At 46.6% G+C, this 22,084-nt stretch overlaps 1 protein-coding gene across 2 annotated transcripts in view; it reads left to right on the forward strand.

The window, feature by feature from the left end:
- The window catches only part of DMTF1 (cyclin D binding myb like transcription factor 1), a 106,593-nt gene that overhangs the window by 77,744 nt on the left and 6,765 nt on the right, over positions 1 to 22,084 (forward strand). The window contains exons 15-16 of one of the 2 annotated variants that reach the window (XM_069627828.1): positions 3,157 to 3,504; positions 12,274 to 12,421. In XM_069627828.1, the coding sequence (XP_069483929.1) occupies positions 3,157 to 3,504; positions 12,274 to 12,421 (496 nt within the window). The remainder of the gene's footprint in view (positions 1 to 3,156; positions 3,505 to 12,273; positions 12,422 to 22,084) is intronic. The other variant, XM_069627827.1, reaches the window with a different exon arrangement.

Consider the following 22,084-nt stretch of genomic DNA (forward strand, 5'->3'; position numbering starts at 1 on the left):
ATCAAAAACCTAGTGTTGGGCAGATGTATCATTGTTATGCTTCATCCCCTCCCCTACTGAGACCCCCAGCACTTTTTGCTGGACTTCCGGACCTTTTTCTTTAATCCTGAATGAGTGGAGCCTTTTTCCACTCATTCATTCCTATGGGCTCTGTCTTTTGGAACTCTGTTCTCTGTATCTTATCTGTGCTATCGAGTCTATATTTCTCCATACTTCACGGCATCTGTATTTTACTATTGCAGCACACAGCTCATTATGGGCAGTGTTGCTGGGGATCCTTATGGTCCTCCTTTAAAAAAAAATCTGTATCCTCTAGTAAGGTGAAGCTCTTGGAGTGAAAAGCAAGTTCACCACTACAAACTGAAGAAACCAAAGAAGAAGGCGACCAGAAATGCCTGCAGACCCTTTGCAATGCAGTGAAGAGACCACTGCTATCCTGACCTTTTTTTCTATTCGACAGAGTAACTCCTAAGAGACGACTTGTTCCCTTTGATTTGTGGGAACAACCAGTCCCACGACAAACTTTAATTTGAGCCATCCCTCGAGGTCCTGTGACTTTCCAGAGCTGCGGCACCCTAATACCAGGAGACTGGCGGCCCATTTTAAGTGCATTGTCGTGGAAAGTCCGAATTCGTCCAAGTCTTTGCTGAACCCTCAAGGGCACTCCGGAGACACAATCCAACACGTAGAAGATTGACCAGGCGAATCGCTTCCTTTGTTGGTGCTGCAAAAAAGGTGCCAAAACCACAAAGTGACCAGAAAAGTTGAGGAAAGCCGTGCCCGAGGTCCCATCCATTGGCCTGCCTTTCATTATCAGACCAAGGAATCCAGAGGTCAGGTCCAGAGCAGCAACATCGAGGAGCATCCAGCCACAAACGTTTTCTTCTAACCAAAGGTACTGTGGGGAAAAGGTATTGCTTACCTTATTCCAGAAAGTCGCTCCAGAGGGTTGGAGTGCATGTAGAGGTGTCCAGGGCAACCCCCTCTTAGCTCTGACCCAATATAAATGTGTGTGTGTTTCTTTGATGTGCATTGCTGACCGGGTTCAGTATATTTACCTACAGCTCACATCTTCCTCTTAAAATGAGCCTGGCTGCTCTGCCACTTTACTAAGGTGCCTGAGTAGTACAGACTGATACTAAGAGTTGGGAACTACAAACCACTGGGATAGCTTACTAAAGTCTTACCTCCAAGTGGAACTTTAGGAAAACTCCCCTAACACCTAGTTGATTAGAGGCTGACGTTTAGTGCCTTTGGAGAATGAATTGGCCTACCCTAGTATAAATGAATACCTCGGGCTGTGCAATGCAAACGGAACAAAGTCATGCATGAAATGTTTAACAGCAGCCCTGGTCTGGCGTAGAACCACGAGGTCTCACCCATGCCAGGTTTCGAACACAAGACGAAATCGCTGGCTTTGTAAAAAGCTGACTTACCACAACAGTCTAATAGTTGGTGATACATTAAACAACTACACATTAATCGGCAGACATAACCACTGTCCTTATATGTTAAAAGTAACTGTCTTGCACACAAATATGTTGTGTGCAAAAATAAATACAAAATACAAATATGTTGCTAGATATAAACGCAACGCAGCAAGAGGGAGGAGTATAGAGAATTGGAATGTAAGCGCTCCACTACACTGCTTTTTAAATGAAGGTGGTAAAGCCACTTTAAGACAGCAAAGATTGATGAAAAAACTGTTTCAATCTAGCTATCAGATGACTATCCATTTATATGTTGTCTCATTACCAAATATCCTCGATTTTCTGATCATGTCGGCATCAGCTGCGCAATATACAAACAGACCGTCCATCTCGTGCTATAAAACTGCTTCTTTCATCATTGTTTTTTCCTGTTTATTCTATTGTCCTTCTATCCTCTTTGGCCTCCCTACTTACAAACCTGCCCCCCTTCGCTCGTAATAGAACTCCTCTATTTGCCTTATTTTCTCTCCATCCACCCCTTCCCTGCCCTCTCTATACGTTAGCTCCCCTTTGAATCGGGACTTCTCTTTCACTTTCTTTGTGTAGTTTGTAAATGTCTGAACCACCTTCCCTCTCCTTATCTGGCTTCTCTGGTCCTCTTACTCCCCTGCTCAATTTCTTCCATCAGATCCCCGTTGTCCATGTGCACCCTCTCGCTTCTGATCTTTTTCTCTGCTTGCTCCAACATTTTGGAATCCTTTGCCCTCTTTCAATTTGCTGCGTCTCCTGCCTAACTCTGTTCAGAAGCCACCTCAAAGACCATGTCCCATCTCACTGATCTGACCTTCCACCCTGATGGCATACTTTCTGTTGTTGTACCGTGTATTGCATTATTCAGCACTTTGGTGTGAGGCACTTTATAAATCAAAATGCATAAAAAATAACTTGTGCCCAATTTGAGATGTCCAGGTACTCACACACTCTATACACCTGCACTATCATACTCTTATTGTATGTCCTAACCTGGCAAAACATTCCCACTACGCCGGACAATACAAGTAAGCGCCAAGTTTGACATTTCCAGTGAATTAACCTAATAGTTCTCCTTATGCTCCCAGTTTCCAATTTCTGTTGAGGCGTCCAGCTCGAGATTGCTTGCAAATATGTAATTTCCATTAAGCTGCCGATTCGACATTCCCAGAAGACCTCTTACGTCCCTACTATGACATTGCCAGTAAGCGCCAACTTGACACAATTCTAGTATGTTGCACTGAATAAATTCCGAATAAGGCCTCCATCTCAAAGTGAGCAAGCTCTTGTAAAAACTGATTCTGCTGCTAAACCTGGGAATAAGACGCATATTGCTAATCCCTTGAGTAGCCAGCAGTGTGATGTTTGGGGTCCCATCACACTCAATAAATGATTCCCAAACTGTCGGGTATAAAAATACATCTTTGTTGTTAGCATCTAAAATGTATTTGAGGATTTTCCGAGGATATTAATATATTCTGTGCACATTTTTGTTGTACAAACAAGGAAGAAGGCAAGTAACGACCTTCTCGATTTGTCAAATGAAGTGAACTTGTACTTTGTAGATGCTATTTTTGTAACATATATGGACTTAAAATGTTTAGTGTGGTCTGTTTGCACAAATGTTTAGAGTGTGAAAGAAATATGCATTATTGTTATTGGATAGAAAACGAAATAATCAATGTTTTCTTAACAGCCTGATACTTTGCTGAACGACAGTGTTCAAGTGCAGTGTCATACTCCAGTTGACGAAATTGCCTCCACTGTGATGACCCGCGAAGGACTTTCCATTGGTCCAGAACAGCAGGTGACTTTAACAAGCAATCAGAACACTCTGGATGCTGACCCTTTTCCTGGGGAAATTCAACCGTCCAAGCTTGATCCCATGGAACATTCTACTTATGGCATGGATCAGCAAATGGATTATAAGAGCAGCGTGGAACTACTGCAGCACTTGGTGGCGACAGATGAAGACATTGCCAATCCTGATCACAAACAGGAAGAAAGCTTGCATCGAGACTTGACTCAAGATCTAGTATCCGAGGTGAGCGAGACCTACACTGTGTGGATCCAACCCTCAGAGGCTATTGCATGCTCCGAGAAAGAGGATTTACTGTAAAATATAAGAGGCTTGGTGAACACCTTTTAATGTTTGCATTTGCACCAACATTAAAAATGAAGTATGCATTTGACATCCCTACATTCTGTCTTGTTATGTATGTGAAAAGACCTAACAAGGTTTTAAAATGTTAATTCCTCCTTTTCCCAAGTGGTAGCAGTACCCCCTTCTGTCTGGTGCCACACAGTGTGGCAGTGCCGTGTGTTGCTAGCCCTTGGACACATGCATGACATGGAGCCCTAACATCACATGCAGGCTGTTGGGGAGAATTCACAGTTATTTGCTAATTCCCTTCAACCATAGAGACGCCCAGCTCTTTTGCTGCACTTTAGGACTTTTTAATTTCAATCCTGGATTGAGTGGACCCTTTTTCTCACTCACTAATGTATTTTGATCTGATTTGAATTATGTGTTTCCTTTGTTTTTGGCGTCTGACAAACTCCATAGGCATCTATTTTTGTATGGTGACACAGCACCTTCAGTGCAGTGTCACAGAGAAATCCTTTAGATTTCTCATAGTTTAAATACCTTTTCTTGGGTGAACTACAGTTCCCAAGAATAGTAAAGTGAAATTGACTTTACTTACCTTTTCTCTTTGTAGATCCAGCAGATCTGGCACATCCCACCTAATGTGGAGTGCTGGGGTTACTTAGTAGCCCCTTTTCCTACTGTTAGACAAAATTGTGTGCAGTATCCTTTGGAAGACTACAGCAACCTTGACTTCCTGGCAATAGGAACCCAACCTTTGGTAGAAGTCTGTACTTCACAGGTTGGTAGTGTGGCTTAGCAGCCAGGCTTATCTCAAGAGGGGTCAATGTGAGCAGTAGGGTTGTAACACAGTGACAGTTATTCAAATAAACACTTAAGGTTTCTTGATTAAACAATTATTCATTTAACAGTCAGTTATATAAGCCTTCTTCAGAAGGGAGCAAAACATGTATCAATTATAATATACTTCAAAACACACTCTGTTTCTCTAAATCAGATGACACCCATTGGGGATGGCACACAGACACTTCCTACACCCTCAGGTGACTTAAATAGTTCGGACACTGTGGACATTGATTTATCACTGGTACATTTAGAGCAATACTGACTTTGGTGCAAAGTTTAGATAGGGGAATAAAACAAATGTTAACAAGTAGTTCATAAACGGGAAAGTAATTTTTGGAACCCTCCAAGGCAAAGTACATTTAACCCTTTCCTGGGGGAATGGTAAAGTCACAGAGTCCGAGGTAAGAAGAGTCTCTGGAGGAGCCAGGCCAGCCAATGCGTAGTTGAGCAAAGTCTAGGGTAGCTGAAGGTCTTCTTTGCAGTAAGTAAAAAGTCTTGCACAATGTTTTTAGAAATGTTTGTAGAAATAAGATTCACTTGAACGGCCACAAGCTGTGAGGCTTGTGAGGGGCAAAGCTGTAAGCAACTCTGCAAGGGCAGCCATGGCAAGTCTCAACTGAGAACAATTAAGGCAACACCACAAGAGGCAAGTCCTCTTAACTTTACAGTACCTTTGGTTAGAAGAAATGGTTCCAGGTGGCTTCTTTTCCTGTACAGCTCTGCAGATCCTGGTGTTCCTGGGCCTCAGTCGTGGGGTCAAGAGCGAGGACGTCTGGGGACTCCTGCACTGCAATGGGAAGGTCAGCGGCAGCAATGGGCAAACTTCAGCGGCACTTCGCGGTTTCAGCTCCTCGCGTCTGACAACAAATAGCAACATTGCAGTTCTCGGATACCACTTCAGACTTTCCTTGCTTCTGGGCTCCAGCACTCTGTTGAGGTGGCTCAGGCTTGGTCAGTCCTGCTTCAGGGAAGTCTGGAGGATCTTCCTGGCGCTCGGCTTCGAATTAAAAGCGATCCACTCAGTTTGGTGTTCCTCTCCCTGGCACTTCGGTTCAAGCAGCAGCAGTGGAAGTACAGCCAGCTCCAAGAGGATGTCCAAACTAGTTCACTTTGGGGTTGATTGGTCTCACCAACCCAAGGGGAGAAGTGAAAGCTGTCTAAAGTAATCTTAAATTCTGGGTGCAACTTGCCTTTTGTAGAGTGTGCATGTCTAGAAGGTTCTGCAGTGCTGCAAGCAGCCACCGGTGCTGCCCAGTCACTAGAAGTGCCCAGTACACAGTCGAAAGCCTATCTGTCATTCGATGTGATATTTGGTTTTAATAGTCCCTTTCAGAAAGGGTTAGCATGTTGAAGAAATGATGGTCTCACAAGAATAGTCTTTTTTACAGCAACATTGCAGTAATATCACCAAACAGGACTAATGGGATATTTGTCAAACAGGTTATATATGAGGAAAGCTCAAACAGTTAATATTTTTTTTTTTTAAACAAGTGTCTTAGGAAGAGTGACAGATCTGGCTGAAACGAGACAATTCACATTCAGCAAAAAGGTGATGCATTAATTGACCAAATGTGAAAAACTGTTATTTCAAGCTCTGCAAAGCCCTAATGTCCTGGTCGACTTGCAGTGGCGCTAGAGCCATGCAGTCTGCATTATTAGGTGGAAAGATTGACAGCAAGTACATCCAATCTGCAGTGGCCGATTACTTGACGTGTGCCAGGAAACTAATCTGCGGAGCACTTCTGAGGCACCTACGTCCTCAGAAGTACTGTTTATTGCTCATTTTATATACAGGTGGATCCAAAGTTTTCAATGCATCTCTAGGTGGTTTATTAATCACCTGATTGTCTCCTTCCTTTGGAAATGTTGGCTCCATGCAGCCGTCCACAATACCGGAGAAAAAACATGTAATTCAGATTAAAGCCCACAAACCAAACCTTCTAGAAGTTCATACCATCCTGCTTACGCAAAGTAGGCAGTCGCATCACACCGTTCCCCTTTGTCTCCCTCCATCCTAACAACATCTACTACATTATTTAGTTGCAGGTTGATAGCCCACTTGCGACAGCACCTAGAAACCTTTTGATGGTCTATTCGAAGTTCGGCAATATATTCTCATGTAATGCTTCACTTCTACAGTCCACACCTAGATTACCACTATTCTTTCACTTGGTGGTTAGCAACCTATTAATGGAGATACAACAGGTAACCCTGAGACAGCAGAATGCCATTATCGATCCACCACAAACACCCCTCAGTCATATCCACAGAGAATCTACCTGGTAACTCTGATTGTGAATCATTACAAGTAAAGATCCACCTTACCCACAGCTTCCCATCTATAGGCCTCCAGGCTATAGCGGGTACCTCACTAACCCACCCCCCTCCCCCCCTCGGCCACTCCCCATCAGCAACCTTACATTAGGAGATTTCAACATCTGGTTTGGCGTCGCAACCAACCCTATGAACGGCTCACTAAATGACAACCTGGAAGTTCTCAGGTGATCTCCCTCCCTACAAAGTGTTATCTACTAGTAACATTCAAAGTTTGGATTCAGTTTTTAAAAGACAATAAAAGTTGGCAAAGACTTCTTATGCTAACACATGTTCCCAGCACACGGAGTGACTTCAGTAAAGGTCAGTATTGCACTAATTTCAGTTACCAATTCAGTTATTGAGTTGTTAAAGGAAGGAAAGCTTAGAACAAGATTTAGATCATACTTTAAATAGTTTGTAAAAACAATTACAACCTCCTAAAGGGAGGCAAGTAAACGTTTATCCCAGCAATAATAGTGTCAATAATTAAAACCTATGAGAGAACAAGTATTGCCAAGGTCAGTAGGTTCAGAGGAGTGCCCCTAGGGAGCTAGGACAAATGTCAATGGACAAAGTTAGTAAGTTCAGAAGAAATCACTGTAACTCAAGTCAGCTACTTTGTAGCGAGCACAAGCTGTTAGGCCAGTGCAGGTACTCCAAAAAATATTTTGCAAGACAGGAAACACACTTATGGCTAAAAGGTGAAAACACCAAGCCCCACAGTACCTTTAATGTGAAGAAAAATGTTCTAGCTGTAATTCCTCCTTGCTACAGTTTCCAGCTGTAATTCCTCCTTGCTACAGTTTGGCAGACCCTTGTTACTGGACCTTGGTGGTGATGACGAAAGGGAAGACGATTGGCGGACTCCTGTGGCAGTACTCAGGAGAGGGATTCCCCAGCAATGGATTTCATTTGTTTCAGCGGCACTTCAGTGTTTTGGTGCCTTTTCCTCTGCGTCAATGAAGAATGAAAACTCTGGTTGGAAGAAGCTAGCTCCCTCTGTCCTGGACTCTGGTGTGGGGACTCTGGATCAAGATTTCCTGCTTCAATAAGGTCCTCGGGATGCCCACAATGATTTGGACGGATTCGGACTTCGAATGATGATGCACTCGTTAATGGTCACAGGATCCCTGGCATTGGGCTTCTGCAGCTCTGGTGAAGCACAGCAAGTCAGGGGTTGCGCCAAATGGAAGCTTTTCTCGAGGCTAGTTGGTCCCACCAGCCTAAGGGAGGAAGTCGTCATGTACAGGTCTTCCCAGTCGATATGAAAACGGGGTCAGCACAGCTGCAGGCCTTCACTGGGCATTTCGCGGTCCAGGAAGGTGCTGCTGGCGTCTCGTCACATCTTCTACTTCTTCGGATGTTACTCTCCAGTGGTCGACTCTGCCTATAGTCCCAAAAACCTTACTTTTTATGCGATTTCCCGTTCATTCGCGGCCTATACTGTCAATCACACAGCCGAGTGGCGGGCCTTTCAGGACAGCCAGCCGGCCAATCAGGACTGCTTTCATTCAGGCACAGCTAGAGAAAAAGGACAGGGAAGTTTCGGTACCCTCCCTCACTTTTTGCCTTTCTAGACACACTGAAGCCTGCGAAAGGCAAAACACACAAAGGACTCAAACCTGCATCAACTAACAGAGTAAAAGCCCAGAAGAAACAAACAGAAAATTGTGAAAAAAGAAGACAGGGGCCATCTTGGTAAAATGCACAGCCATGGGGGCTGTACTGCAGCTGAGGGTACAGCCTGCGGTAGAAATGCACACTGGCATTAACAATTAGACCACTGCCACCAGCCATTCAAGGTAGACTAGTGTAACAAAAATTTTTAAATGAGAAGCGGGATAGGAATCACCAAGTAGCCCCCAGCACTCCACGCAGGGTGGTGTGTGCTGATCCCACAAAGAGAACAGTAAGTAAGACATGGATCATCTTACTATTCTTGGGAACAGTAGTCACCCAAGAAAATGTAATCAAATGTAATTAAGCATTCAGAGAAGTCCAAGGGACCTGCTGTTTGTCACCATACGTAAAGCAGATGCCTATGGAGCGTGTCAGACTCCATAAAACAGTGAAACACAACAATCCTAGTCAGGAAAAATACATGAGTGAGGAAAAGGTCCCACTCACTCAGGAGGAAAAGTCCAGCAAGAGAGCTCGGGGTCTCCAAGGTTGAACGGAATTAGCACAGAAATGAAAATTCTCCCTAACTACCACGCTATATCCTTCTCCCTTGTGCACCCTCCTCTCGCCCCGCTCCGCCATCCCCACCCCACCGCACTATTCTGGAATAAAGTTGCCATAAATCCCGAACTGCCCAACTTCTTCCTACATACCCTTCCAGTTTTCCCATCGCAGGATGGATACCCGTCCATCAATCTTTTCGTTTCTTGGCTCACCAACACCCTGAACCCCCACACCGACCCGACGCACCTCCCAGAGATCAAGAGATCCTTTAAAACCAGCAAGCATTGCTGAGAGCGTACTTGGAGGGTTAACCACACACCTCAAAACAAAATCGCTTGTGCATGATCACATTGGGCCTACTTGACTAAAATGAGAAAAGCCAAACAAAAACTTCTACAGTAACTGGATTTATAACTCCAAAACCCAGAGCAGGGAAATCCACAAAATCATAACTGAATTCCAGGCCCAGAGCTGCTCAAACCCTCACTCAGCACATTCCCAAGCTTTCTGTGACACACTATCCAATCATTTACACAACATTGCTATGGAACGACACCACCTCATCCTCTCCAAACTAGCTCTGGTCACCTCCCCACCCCTCTTCCTTCTGACCTATCCCTCCATGGCCTACTCAGCCACTCATCTCCTCATTCTCATTTATCTCACACTCTGAATTCCTCAAACTCCTAGCACTAAGACGGCCCTCTGCTCACCTGGTGATCCTGATCTGGCAACACTTCTTTAAAAACTCCTAACTACAACATATGCTGGCAACACTGCCCGGGCCATTATTAACAACTCAGTCGTATCTGGTATCTTCCCGGAAGTCTTAAAAACTTTGTATGTCAAACCCCTTCTCAAAAAATCCTCTGCCGTCCCTTCAAACTACAGTCCTATCTCAAGCACCCGCCTCATTGCCAAACTCTATGACCACGTGGCTTACGAGCAGCTGGCCCTTTTCTCAGAAGCCAACATGGTCCTTGACCCAGGCCAATCTGGCTTCAGACCCCTTTGAGGAACCAAATCTGCTCTTGTGTCCATCTGGAACAGCCGACTCAAAAGGATGCGTGGCACTCATCCTGCTTGAACTATCTGCCGCCATTGACCACACAATTCTCTTGGACTGACTTCATACACTGGGCATCAGAGACTGTGCCCAGAAATGTTTCTCCTCCGTAGTCTCCAATAAATCGCAAATCATGTTCCTTCTGCCTTTCACTTCCGTACCTCCCCCGACCCGATAAGGGTCCCTCAAGGAGCCTCCCTGTCACCCCTACTCTTCACTCTCAACCTCTCATGCTACAACTATGCAGATGATACTTGCATCATTTTCAAGATCCCCAAAACGTCAACTTCCTCTTGACCTGACCACTCCTCCTGTCTCTATACAATTGATCACTGGATGACAGCCAACCACCTTCTCCTCAACTCAGGCAAAACAGACATACTTCTATGCAGCAATACCACCCTCATCCCCCAACCAATACCCTGCTCACACATCCAAGGAGCCCCTCTGGCAGTTTCCACCTCTGTAAATACCTGCGATGCACAGCTATCCCTCGCCCAACACATCAACTCTGTTTCCAGAACATGCAACTTCCATGTATACATTCTAAGGCAAATCTTCCCCTACCTATCCTACCCTCACAGACTCTCTGCAACACTTGCCATTATTCTCTTGCGCCTAGACTATGCCAACTCCTATCTAGGCGTCCCAGCACATCAGCTCAGGAAACAAATCCAAAACACTGCGGCCAGACTCCTCCTCGCACTCCCAACTAGAGAACACATTACCCCCCCCCCCCCCCTCCCCCAGAACACTGCACTGGCTCCATGTCAGCAGAGGGGCCAAGTTTAAAGCCATGTGCATCACCCTCCACCCCACTGGACCAGAGTTCCTACAGGACAAGATCACCCGCGACCATACGGCCAGAACTCTCCGATCAGGCTCGGCACTCCTTGCAACACCCCCTCTGTCCCCCCAGGGGAGGACGCTACACTAAAGAATGCACATGTAGGTCAACACGCCTGCTGCATCTGGAGCAAATGGCACAAGTTACAACATCTACTGCACTTGGATATCCAATTGGCGCTTGGGAGGGATTGATAAAACAGCAGGGAATGTTATCCCCCCCCCTTTATGCTCAAGATCTATGCTGGTAATTGGCATTGCACCTAAAGATCCTAGATCAGCACTGGCGTCCCGATACTGCAGTTAGTAGATGGCTGCTAGCACTTAGAAGACTTGAGGGTAGCCTCTCTATAGCGCTTGGATGACTCCACCTAGGTAGCTGGCTTTTTATCCCTCCAGAAGATGGAACGACACATTAAAGATAATCTATGTCGGAGTCCTAGATACGTATAAACGCACCACTTCGGTGGACATCTGCCGCAAGCACGGCGATCCATCCACGCGCATTAGAATGAAACTACAACCTACGACAGAATTCAGTCTAGCTGGACACAAGTCTCTTGCACTGATCCACAATCGTGACCCCCAGCCCTCAAGCACCCACCAACATGCCTGATCTCTTGGGTTGCTTAACAGAGCCTAGCCAGCCCAACCAATCCCCAATCGTGGCTACATGCACAAACGCATTCTAAGCCTCTGTGGACTGCAGTCCGAGAGGGCGTTCCAACCTGAGACTATAATAATGGCAAAAGGCGCTATAAAATGATAATTACAATATCAATTTGTTCGACTTGGAAGTGTCTTCTTATCCACAATAAAATCGAATGGAATAAGCTTTTTAAAAAGATCTGTTCAAGAAGTGCAATTTTGAGACTGCCTTTACAACACTGGATAAACCTTTAAAATACCAACAGATTAGGAATATGGGTTGGACTGTCTGTCCATTTCATAGAGCCGTCTAAAATGAGCTTCACTGCTCCCTTCGGCACGAGAAAGACTTTGGAAACAGGATATTCGTAACCTGGTAGACAGGTCCATTAAGTCGAGACCTAGTCTGTTACTGTTTTTTTCACCGCAATAATTTTTTATCCTTTTTTGTTCTTTTTTTAAACCGAAAAAACACAGAAGGAGTGTTTGGATAATGCACGGGTGTGTGACAGTAGGAGAGAGGCCATGGAAGTTCAGGCAAAAGGGCGGGGATGCCCCCACATTTTGCAGTAAACAAAATATCTAGACAAATCTGCTGTAAAAAGAAAAATTGCATGGTTAACATATATTCTTCCCACACCGGCATCTTTGTTGTACTTAATCACTCCTCCCAGGATAACTATTTTACTTCATTCTGACAATCTACTACAATGTGCAACTACGAATGTTGTAAATATGTTGCTCGTAGACACCCAAAACTCAGTCTCTTTAACTTGGTCATTGGGATTTTGATTCTTCAGGACCTTGCATCCCCTGGTCGGGAGGACCAAGAAAGACTACCTGCAATTGATGGGGTGAATATACTGGTTGTCCCTTCGCCACATGGATTTAGCCAAACAGCCAACAATCTCCATGGAGAACCTCTCTTACCGTTGACAACCTTATCAGGTAAATGAAATGTGAACGTCTAAGTAACCTTTTTGCCATAGCGTGAAATACCTTAAGGCATGTGGACCTGGTAAACGCCAGAATTGCTCATTATGAAACTGTTCAACTCCTTTCCAGAAGTATCATTTGCACTGGCCGCTTCCTTTATGCAGTTCAAACATTAGAGTGACATGCACCGACAAGCAACCTACGAGAAATGTGAACAGACATCCAACCTCCTGATAAACAGCGTGGGTGTGCAGAATCTCTTTGCTAGTCATGTGAACTTAAAGGCAGGCACCCTAAAAAAGGATATGTTCATTTGGACTTCATAGGGCCCCCGGCCACTCCATGGTTTTCAGCTGCGATTATACATTGTGAGCATAGGATAACTTGAGAAACTTGCAGTCGTGTGCAGTGCCTGAATGCAGCCCTCCATGATAAAACGCGAATGGTTATCCATGATTGGTAGAGGCACCGAACTTTTATTTTTTTAATAACATGAATCAGAAACTCCCTGTTTAAACTTCAAGTTTTGACTAGCGGGAGCCTTCTCACGAGCTGCCATCTGCTCTGCTCTGGTTGCAGGCCTGTGTCTCCCTCTTTACTATTTTAACCGAGGCAACCATTCTTTGTGGCCGGAATTACTAGGGAGATCCATTTAAAGAGGGTTTTTCAGAACCTACTCTGGCGATAGGCTCCGAGAAACCAGTTTAAGGCTTTGACCAAGAGCTCAAAGATTCTTGAGCAGTTTGGCTTAGACTCAAGTGGGGGGTAGGTGTGAATTGCAGTTAGCAATGACAAGAGTCAAACTGCATACATTGCATTCAGTCTGCACTCCACCTGACCGTAGGATCAATAGGGCTTGCCCTAAACTATTCCCAAAACCCCAGAGACCACTAATTAGAAACAACCTGGTCCCAAAGAAACAGGGTTCTGCAGTGTCTTACAAGAAACGCTATACTATGGCGAAACACTAGTACATCCAGCGAGATCCGTCAACCGTTTCGGATTCGTGAAGTGAAAAACTTAACGTATGCCAACTTCCCCCCAACAACAGTGCTTATAAAGCAGAAAGGAATTCTCCCTCTCCTTCAGCATTTAGGGTAAGACTTCCTTCTCCCTGCCTAACTGGATAACATCTTTACACAGGATGGAACTTACTAGAGGTTTGCATGTCCATTGTGACGGCCCTTTTTACATCGCAAACACACAAAACAAACTTCTATGCAAGGGGACTGCCAGGAGCAGAGCACCAACTCCAGCACGTGGCAGCCAACTGATGAAAACCCAAGATGGCACAAAGCCTTTTAAAGACTTCCTTACCCGGGCTTGAAATGGGAAGATTATTATCCAATCCATTCAAAAGTTTACCTCAGCCATTGGGAGACCGTTGAGGTCTTTATACCAGAGGCTAAGAAACAAGTGTTTTTTGGCCTGGGAGCAGAGGAGAGGCCCTTGGACCCACAAGAGGGGTGTAACTCCAGTGAGGGGACGAGCACCCCCGAATCCCAAAAGTGGAGTCTGCTCCAGTGAGGTGAGCCCCCCTGAATTCCAGAAGAGTGGCATGATTCTGTGATGAACATGTGAGCCCCTGGGACACCAGGAGGGGGGTGGTCTTTAATGAGAGCACCTTGAGACCAATAGACAAGCCCCAGACACAAGAGAAGGAAGGGGTGAGAAGTAGAGAGACCTTAGCCACACAGTAGGGTATGTTTAGCAGAAGAGGAGAGCCCTGTACATCTACAATAGGGGTGTGCTAGAGTGTGGGGGTGGCACTATATCCTTGAGAGTAATGGGGCACTAAATCCCTAGGTGAGGACTAGTGAGCAGGGCACTACATCCCTCGGTTTGAGAGGGTCAGCAGGGCACCATATACAGAGTAGAATATGGAGAGGAGATCCCCAGTGAAAGGGAGGCCCTTTTGGACACTTGGCAAAGCAAAGAAGCCCTAAATCCTGATAGAGGTGGGGGTGTGGAGTCTTGTGGTCCCCAGACATAGTGAGGAAGACTAGATGCTGACCAACTTAAAACAGGAGCACTTCCTATCTGAAACTTACTGAATGCCTTTTTGTTTTCTGTCCTTCGTTTTTAATCAAGCACTACATCTCCCAATAATCTTTGTTATAGCCATCCTGAACCACATTCTTATGCTTTTACATTTGTTTAATAAAACCCTTTAAGCTTATTCTAGTGTCGGTGGATCTGTCTCCAGACGCAGAGAATCTGGAATTACCCGAAGCCCCTCTAAAGGGACGAAAAGACTTGTAGCTTCGGCCACTCTGGAGGGCACCCAATGAATGTGCCGTGTCCGAGTCCTCTTTCATTCCCTTTAGGACCTCGTCTACCTTCTCTCTGAATAAAAGGTCTCCCTCAAAAGGCATATCTAATACTTTGTATTGTACCTCTGGTCTGAAGTAGGTACACTTGAGCCATGACTGTTGTCGTAATACGACCCCATTATTGACTTGCTTGAAGCCTGATTCAGCGAGGTCCACCGGGATGTTTATTGCGTGATTGGAGGCTTCCTCACCCTCTCGGACAAGTAACATCGCTGCCTTCCTATGCTCTTCAGGAAGATCATCCAGCAACGGCGCTAGCCTGTGCCACATCTCTCTGTCGTATCTGGCTACAATAGCCAGAGAGTTTGCGCCCTTTACTGTTGTTGCTCCCACGGATAGCACTTTTTTGCCAAAGGCATCCTGGCGTCTTGCTTCGTTTTCAGGCGGAGTCGTGCACTTGTGCTGGGCCTTTGCCTTCCTCGCCGCTGCTGCCACCACCGATTCTGGCGTTGGTTGGGAGGATAAACACTTGGGGGTAGAGTCTGGAGCCTTAAACTTTTTCTCGAGGCGTCCTTTCACTGCCGGCTCCGAAAAGGGGTGACGCATTGTCTGCAACCCTTCCTTCCACACGTGGTCTAGTATTGGTATTAAGAACACAGACCTCCTTCTCTTACCCATGTGGTCAAACAAAAAACAGTCCTTTTTCTGTTCTTCCTGGGACAAACCAAATTCCTTACACGCCTTCTCCATCATAGAATGGAATGATGCAATGTCGTCGGGAAGGGACGGGTGAGCTGGGCTTTCTTGGGGTTTCTAACTCCAACTCTGACTCCCAGGTTGGATCCCTGGAGGGGGATGATGAGATATCCGACATGGCTCCCCTGTCCGACTCCAAATCTGGCAGCTCACCTTCCTCTTGGGGTGCCAGTGCTGAGATTGGCATGCGTAAGTGCATCGGTGGACGGGACGGGCCCGGCTCGTCGACGGGTGACTGTGGCAGGTTTACCTGAGGTAGTCTCTGGTCCAACGACTGTACCAAAGACTGAAGCGTGGACAGAATTTCCAACGACAAAACAGATTGAGGATTGAGAAGAGGGGCAGATACCGGTATACCGGATCCCCTCGTCGACGACTTGTCAACCACTCGTAGCCCGAGGTCTGCCGGGCCAGCTATTCTCCCGCTCTCGCCCTCCCCCGAGGACAGTGACACAGCCTGTTCTTGCAATAAAGTATCCGGGGGGGGATCGGATCAAAAACTTCAGGCCTCCAGGCTTCCTGTAGAATCCCTGTTGACGAGGCCACCGTCGCAGTCGGTGGGACGGTGGATACCACGTGCGTCAGTGGCAGGGTGGAGGCCGGTGACTGGACCCCCGTCGACAACGGTGGCTTAGGCGGTCCCGCCTTTTCCACACTTGGCCTGCCTTTACTCGACTCGAGGTCGATCTATGGTGATCGCCCGAGGAGGATTTCGGCCTTTCCTTGTCATACTTTTTTGATGAAGAAGACTACTTTTTTGACGAGGATTCTCTAGCTGAATGACTCAGAGATGACTCTTTTTCCGTCGGTCGAGATTTCTTCGTCGGTGGTTCCGACGAGGCAGCGCGGTGTGATGTTTTCGCCGATTGTGTGGAGCCTACCTCCGAAGGGGGGTATGCCCCTGCTCATCATTCAGCCATGCCACCAGCCGTCGGTTTCGGTCTTTGAGGGTCTTTTGAGAAAACCCTTTGCATATGCACAGCTATCAGCCGAATGATGAGGGTGGAGGCAGTATATACAATCCATATGTCTGTCCCCCTCGTAAACTTTTTTCAATCCGCACGTCGCGCATGGACGGAACAGCGCTTTTCCTGACGTGGAGGAAAAGTTTTTTCCAACTCCAGTACACAACCTTGTACAAAATAGTAAGACGACGCGAGGAGATCCCACTACTTTGGAGACGGTTGAAATCTGAAGGGGAGCCGCGGGGGCGGGCCTCTTATACTGGGACGGCCTACGGAGCATGCGTAGGCGGGTCCTAAAAGGACGTAGATAGGACACAAAAGTGTCGGAAGTTTTCCTATAGGAAAAGGCTTTATATGTGTACCGAGGGTCCCAGTCTGACGACGGGGAATATTCTAAGCATGTGAATCCATGAAAGATCCAATGCTGGAGAATATTTCTAACATGGGGGTGAAGGTTAGAGAGAATTCACAAGGCTTGAAAGTCTAATATACTCTAGTACAAAATAACAGTTGCTTTCAAACTCACTTGCATAAACTTTTCAGAGTGTGTTCTGTCAAAGATAGGTGACCTTATCAAGCATGTACTTGAAGTACCTCACAGTAAAAAGGTTGTCAGTTCCCCAGGTGAACTATGGTAGGACTTTTGATCCAGGCTTCACTTGATATAGCCCAGTAACTTACCTAGTTTTAGGGGTAGGACTTTACACTGAATGCAAGTTAATGGAGATAGGGACCATTGGAGCCATATCACAACTCTAGGAGTCAGATTATCGAGACCATGGGACAGGGAATTGGCGGGGACAATGTGGCCGACCCTTACTAGTGGCGAGATGGCAGCAGTAGCAGATTATCAAGGTCCCAGCAGAGCAGTGAAGCTACCAGTAATGCTTCCAGCAAAAAAGCTGGAAAGTGCGTATCAACAGTGCAGCCCAATCCCAGGCAGATGCAGGGCAAACACAGTCGCTCGGACCTCATGAAAGTGATGGGCGCAGAGCAAGGCATCAGACAGGTTGGACCCACTAGTCAAGGGGTTGAATATACTTGGTTCAGGTGAAGGCAGAGGTCTGCTACACTGTGGTCGGCTTTGCCAATGCTGGTTGCAGCAGCAGTCTTGCAGGAGATCTCGGGTGGTCCTCCTTGATTCCATGCGATAATTTCGCCACAAAAATATCGCCATATTTTTGCGGCGAAATTCACAATGGACCCTGCGGGGGACACCCCCGCATCACGTTTTAATGTGCGGGGGACACCCCCCAGAACCGCTGCTCCCACATAATATCCCCAATAAAAATATCGTCTATGGCGAACCAAACGGCTATATTTACGGGGATATTTTTGTTGGGGATATCTTTACCCGATATCTCCTCCTTCAGCTTACTCCATTCCAAGAGCTACAGGACCTTTCCATTTATCCAGACATCAAGTTGAGGAGACATAATCCCACCAATGGAAGGAACCTGTAATATTCAAACATGATGGACAGCCTGGCACTTGGCCAGACTGTCCCAGACCTTTTCAACCAATGGCTCTATCTCCCTTAACGCCCTCTAAACCCCCTTCCCATTGCACAGGGCCTTCACGCAGGTGGTTCAGCCCTCGCCTCAAAACCCTCAACCATTGTTCGTCTGGAATGCCATTGGCGGACCAACCCTTCTGCCCAAAACAAAGCCACTCTTGCTAGACAAACGAGAGCCTACAGATTCGAATTTAGAAAAGCCGAACATGCCTTCTACACCTGCCACATCGCCAGTACAGACAACCCCTGCAAAGAACTCCACAAAATGATCTCAGAGTTCAAGACCCCCTCTGCTCTTCCTCTCCCCCCCCCCCCCCTTTCGCCAAAGAACTGTGTGGTTCCCTCTGACCGTTACTTCAACATAGCCATTCAAGGCCAGGAGGGTATCTCAGGGGCAACGTGTGCGTCTTGGAAGCAAGTGAACGCATAGCAACACAGGTTTGAATCCCGGTCTCGTGCTTAGAAACAGATCTCAGTTATTAAGCGCGTTATAAAAGGAACCTCACCATCCACGCTAAACTAACACCCGCTTTCGCCCGTCACTGACCTCTCCCCAACCCCCACTACCCTCTTCAGCTCCTTCTCTGCAATCTCCCATCCTAAGTTCTCAGGGCTGCTCTCCAGTAGCTGTCCCGGAGGATCCCCCTGAGACTCCTGCCCACCTCAAAACATTCTCTGCCACCTGTGCAGGCACCCTTGCCAGATCTATAATCAACCAGGTAGCGCCCACATGGCGCAGTTAGGTGCGCTCTACAAATGTCAAAATGAATAAATACAATAGATTAACCACTGACCAACAGCTGGGATCTTCCCACCAGCATACAAAAACCTCACTTCAAACCACTACTAAAAAAGCCCTCTCTTGACTCCCTCTTCCGCTCCAATTACCTTCCCATCCCCAACAATCGATTCATAGCCAAATAACTAGATTGCACAGCATACTCCTAACTCAGTCTCTTCGCTGAATCCTATGGCCTTCTTGACCCTGCCCTGTATGGTTTCAGACCCCTCCATGGAACTGAATCCTCCCTTGGTCTATCTGGGACGACCTGAAAAGAACAGCAGATTGAAAGCGGTGCTGCTCTCATCCTCCTTGACCTCGCAACAGCCTTCGACACGATCAACCACTCCATCCTTATGTACAGATTCTTTGACCTAGGCATCAGGGACTCCACCCTCAGATGGATCTCCTTTCCTCTCTGAACGCTCCCAAATAGTCTTTATCGATCCTTTCTCCTCTGCCCTCCATCCAGTCCCCCACGAGTCCCTCAGGGAGCCCCCTCCTCTTCAACCTCTACCTTTCACCCGTGCCCACACATCGGCTTCCACAATCTCAACTATGCTGACGGCACTCAGTTCATCCTCAAGATTCCCAATTCCACCTCCTCTCACCACCCAGACCTGGCATTCTGCCTCTCAGACATTGACCTCTGGATGACTAGCAACCACCAGCTCCTCAACCCCTGAAAAACCGAAATCCGTGGAACAGTGCTCCGATGCACACCTTAATTGGGACCCACGCCCACAGTCGACCCCACCTCATGAAAGTGATGGATGCACTTTTAGCTCAGACCACCTGACCCTCTCCCGTACGTCCGGTCTCCAGATCATGCACCTTCGACCTTCGCATCCTCAAGCAGATCTTTCCAGATCTCTCCTACCCCCATAGAGTTTACCCAGTCATCCTCTCGCGCCTAGACTACTCTAACTCCCTCTACCTAGGCGCTCCTACATACCAACTCGGAAAGCTCCAACTGATTCAGCACTCTGCACTGGTAGAGTGGCTGAGCAGCCAGTTGTATCTCAAGAGGGATCAATGTGAGCTGTAGGGTTATCACACAAAGATTCACAGTGACATGTAATCAAATAACACTTATACTCTAGGTTTCCTGATTTGATGATTATTTATTAATTTAACAGTCCGTTTTAAAATAAGCCTTCTCTAGAAGAGAGCCATTGCCAACAATAAAGACACTTCAATATGCACTCCTTCAGTTCAATAAAGTAAGTAGATATCCTTTTGGGATGACAGACAGATTTCAATAGCTAGGACACTGGACATTAATATATCACTTTTCAGACTTAAATGGTAATACGAAAAGGAAAAGGTTAGGGAAGGAAACAATAGTTAACAAGTTTCTCAAACAGGTAAGCGCATTTGAACCCCCCAATGCAATGTAGAATAACCCTTTCCCAGCTATACAAGTAAAGTATGTATGACTTTTTGGAGGGACAGTTAAAATGTCAGAGGTGGGAGCCAGGCCAGCAATGTAAATTGAACAAAGTCTGGAGGAGCCAAGGCACTTCTTGAAGGTAGGTATAAGTCTTGCACAATGTTAGAGAGAGTTTTGTTGTAAAAGAAATCACTGTTGGGCCCCAAGCTGGCAGACTTGTGAAGGGCAAACATGCAAGCAACTCTGCAAAGGGCAGCAAATGCAAGTCTCAACTGAGAGCAAGCAAGCTCCACAAACAAGAGGTACCCCTTAGTTTACCATACCTTAGGTCTGAAGAAATGGTTCCAGCTGGCTTTTGTTCCTGTTGCATTTCCTGCAGATCCTGTTGTGCCTGGGCCTCAGTCGTGGGGACAAGAGGGAGGACGTCTGGGGACAACTGCACTACAATTCCAAGGTCGGTGGCAGCAATGGGCAAAGTTCAGATCAGCACACTGTGTTTTCAGCTACTCGCAAATAGCACCACTGCAGTTCTTGGACACCTTGTGGACTTTCCTTGCTTTTGGGGTCCAGCAGTCTGTTGACGTGGCCAAGGTTTGGTCAGCCCTGCTTCCAGGGAGTATCTTAGTGGAGCCCGGGTCCGGCTTAAAAACAATGCACTTGATTCTGGTGTTCCTGTCTCTTGGCACTTGGTTCCTGCAACAGCAATGGGAAGTACAGCCAGCAGAGAGAGGGGTTTCAGTCGAGTTAGTCTTGGGACGATTGGTCCCACCAACCCAAGGGGATAAGTCGACCGTTCCAGGCTTCTCTAGTCGATGTCGAAATTGGAGCTTCAGCACTGCAGCAGGGCTTCACCGGGCAAACCAACGTTCCAGAAGGTGCAGGAAGCTTCTCTTCCAGTTTTTTTCTCCGGTTCCTTCGTCCAGTTTTCGACTCTGCCTTCCTTACAAAAGACTGCGCCTTTTATGCAAGCCGTTCCCGGACTAGCTGTCACTCACACAGCAGGGTGGCTGTCCTTCAAAGGACAGCCAGCCGGCAAATCGATTTTGAGTGCACTCCTGAAACCAAGGAAACTAAGTACAGGGAGTTTCAGAAAACTCCCTCACTTCCTGCCCTGCCAGACACGCTAGCCAGGAGGGCTTCACCAGTGAACCCCGCTAAAACTAGCAAATGGCCCAAACTTGGTTTGGAGTAAATCTCAAGAAGGACCTTTACAACAAAAAATGACGAAAAAAGAATCCCGGGGCCATTTTGACAAAATGGGCTCCCATGGGTGCTATACTGCAGGTGCGAACGCAGCCTGCGGTAAAAACACACAATGGTGGGAAAAAGTAATTCACTGCCACCAGCCATTAATTGTAGAAAGGGTAACATAAAAAAGTTGGACAAAGGGGATACGAAGTAACTCCTCCAGCACCCTATATTAAGATAGTGTGTGCTGGGCCCATAAAGAGGAAAATGTAAGTAAAGTAAATTTCACTTCACTGCTCTTGGAAACAGTAATTATCCAAGAGAAGGTATTTAAACCTTAGCAGAAATCCAAAGGATTTCTCTGTGACACTGCACTGAGGGTGCTGTGTGTCACAATGTAAAAAGAGGATGCCTATGGAGTTTGTCAGACTCCAAAACCAAAAGAAACAGAGTTCAAATCAAAATAAAATGCATCCGAGTGTGGGAAAAAGTGTAAAGTCCAGGAAAAAGAGCTGGGGGTTTCTAAGGTTGAAGGGGATTAGCACATTTCTGAGAATTCTCCCCAACACACTGAAATAGCATCTCCTTGTCGACCAACACCCAGGGAACAAAACACTGGCTTCCGACTTCCCATTTCCAAACCAACTAATGGCACTCGAAGAAAGGTACACATGACTACAATATGGCAATACCTTCAGGCACCAGCCACTGCTCCCCCTTTCTTTAATATCAAAAACAGGACATCGGCCTGCTACATGCACCTGCACACGTCAGGAAATCCTGCAGGACCAACATCCCAAGGT

This window comes from Ambystoma mexicanum, chromosome 12, assembly GCF_040938575.1.
Source record: "Ambystoma mexicanum isolate Mex_15411 chromosome 12, UKY_AmexF1_1, whole genome shotgun sequence".
Lineage (NCBI taxonomy): Eukaryota > Metazoa > Chordata > Amphibia > Caudata > Ambystomatidae > Ambystoma > Ambystoma mexicanum.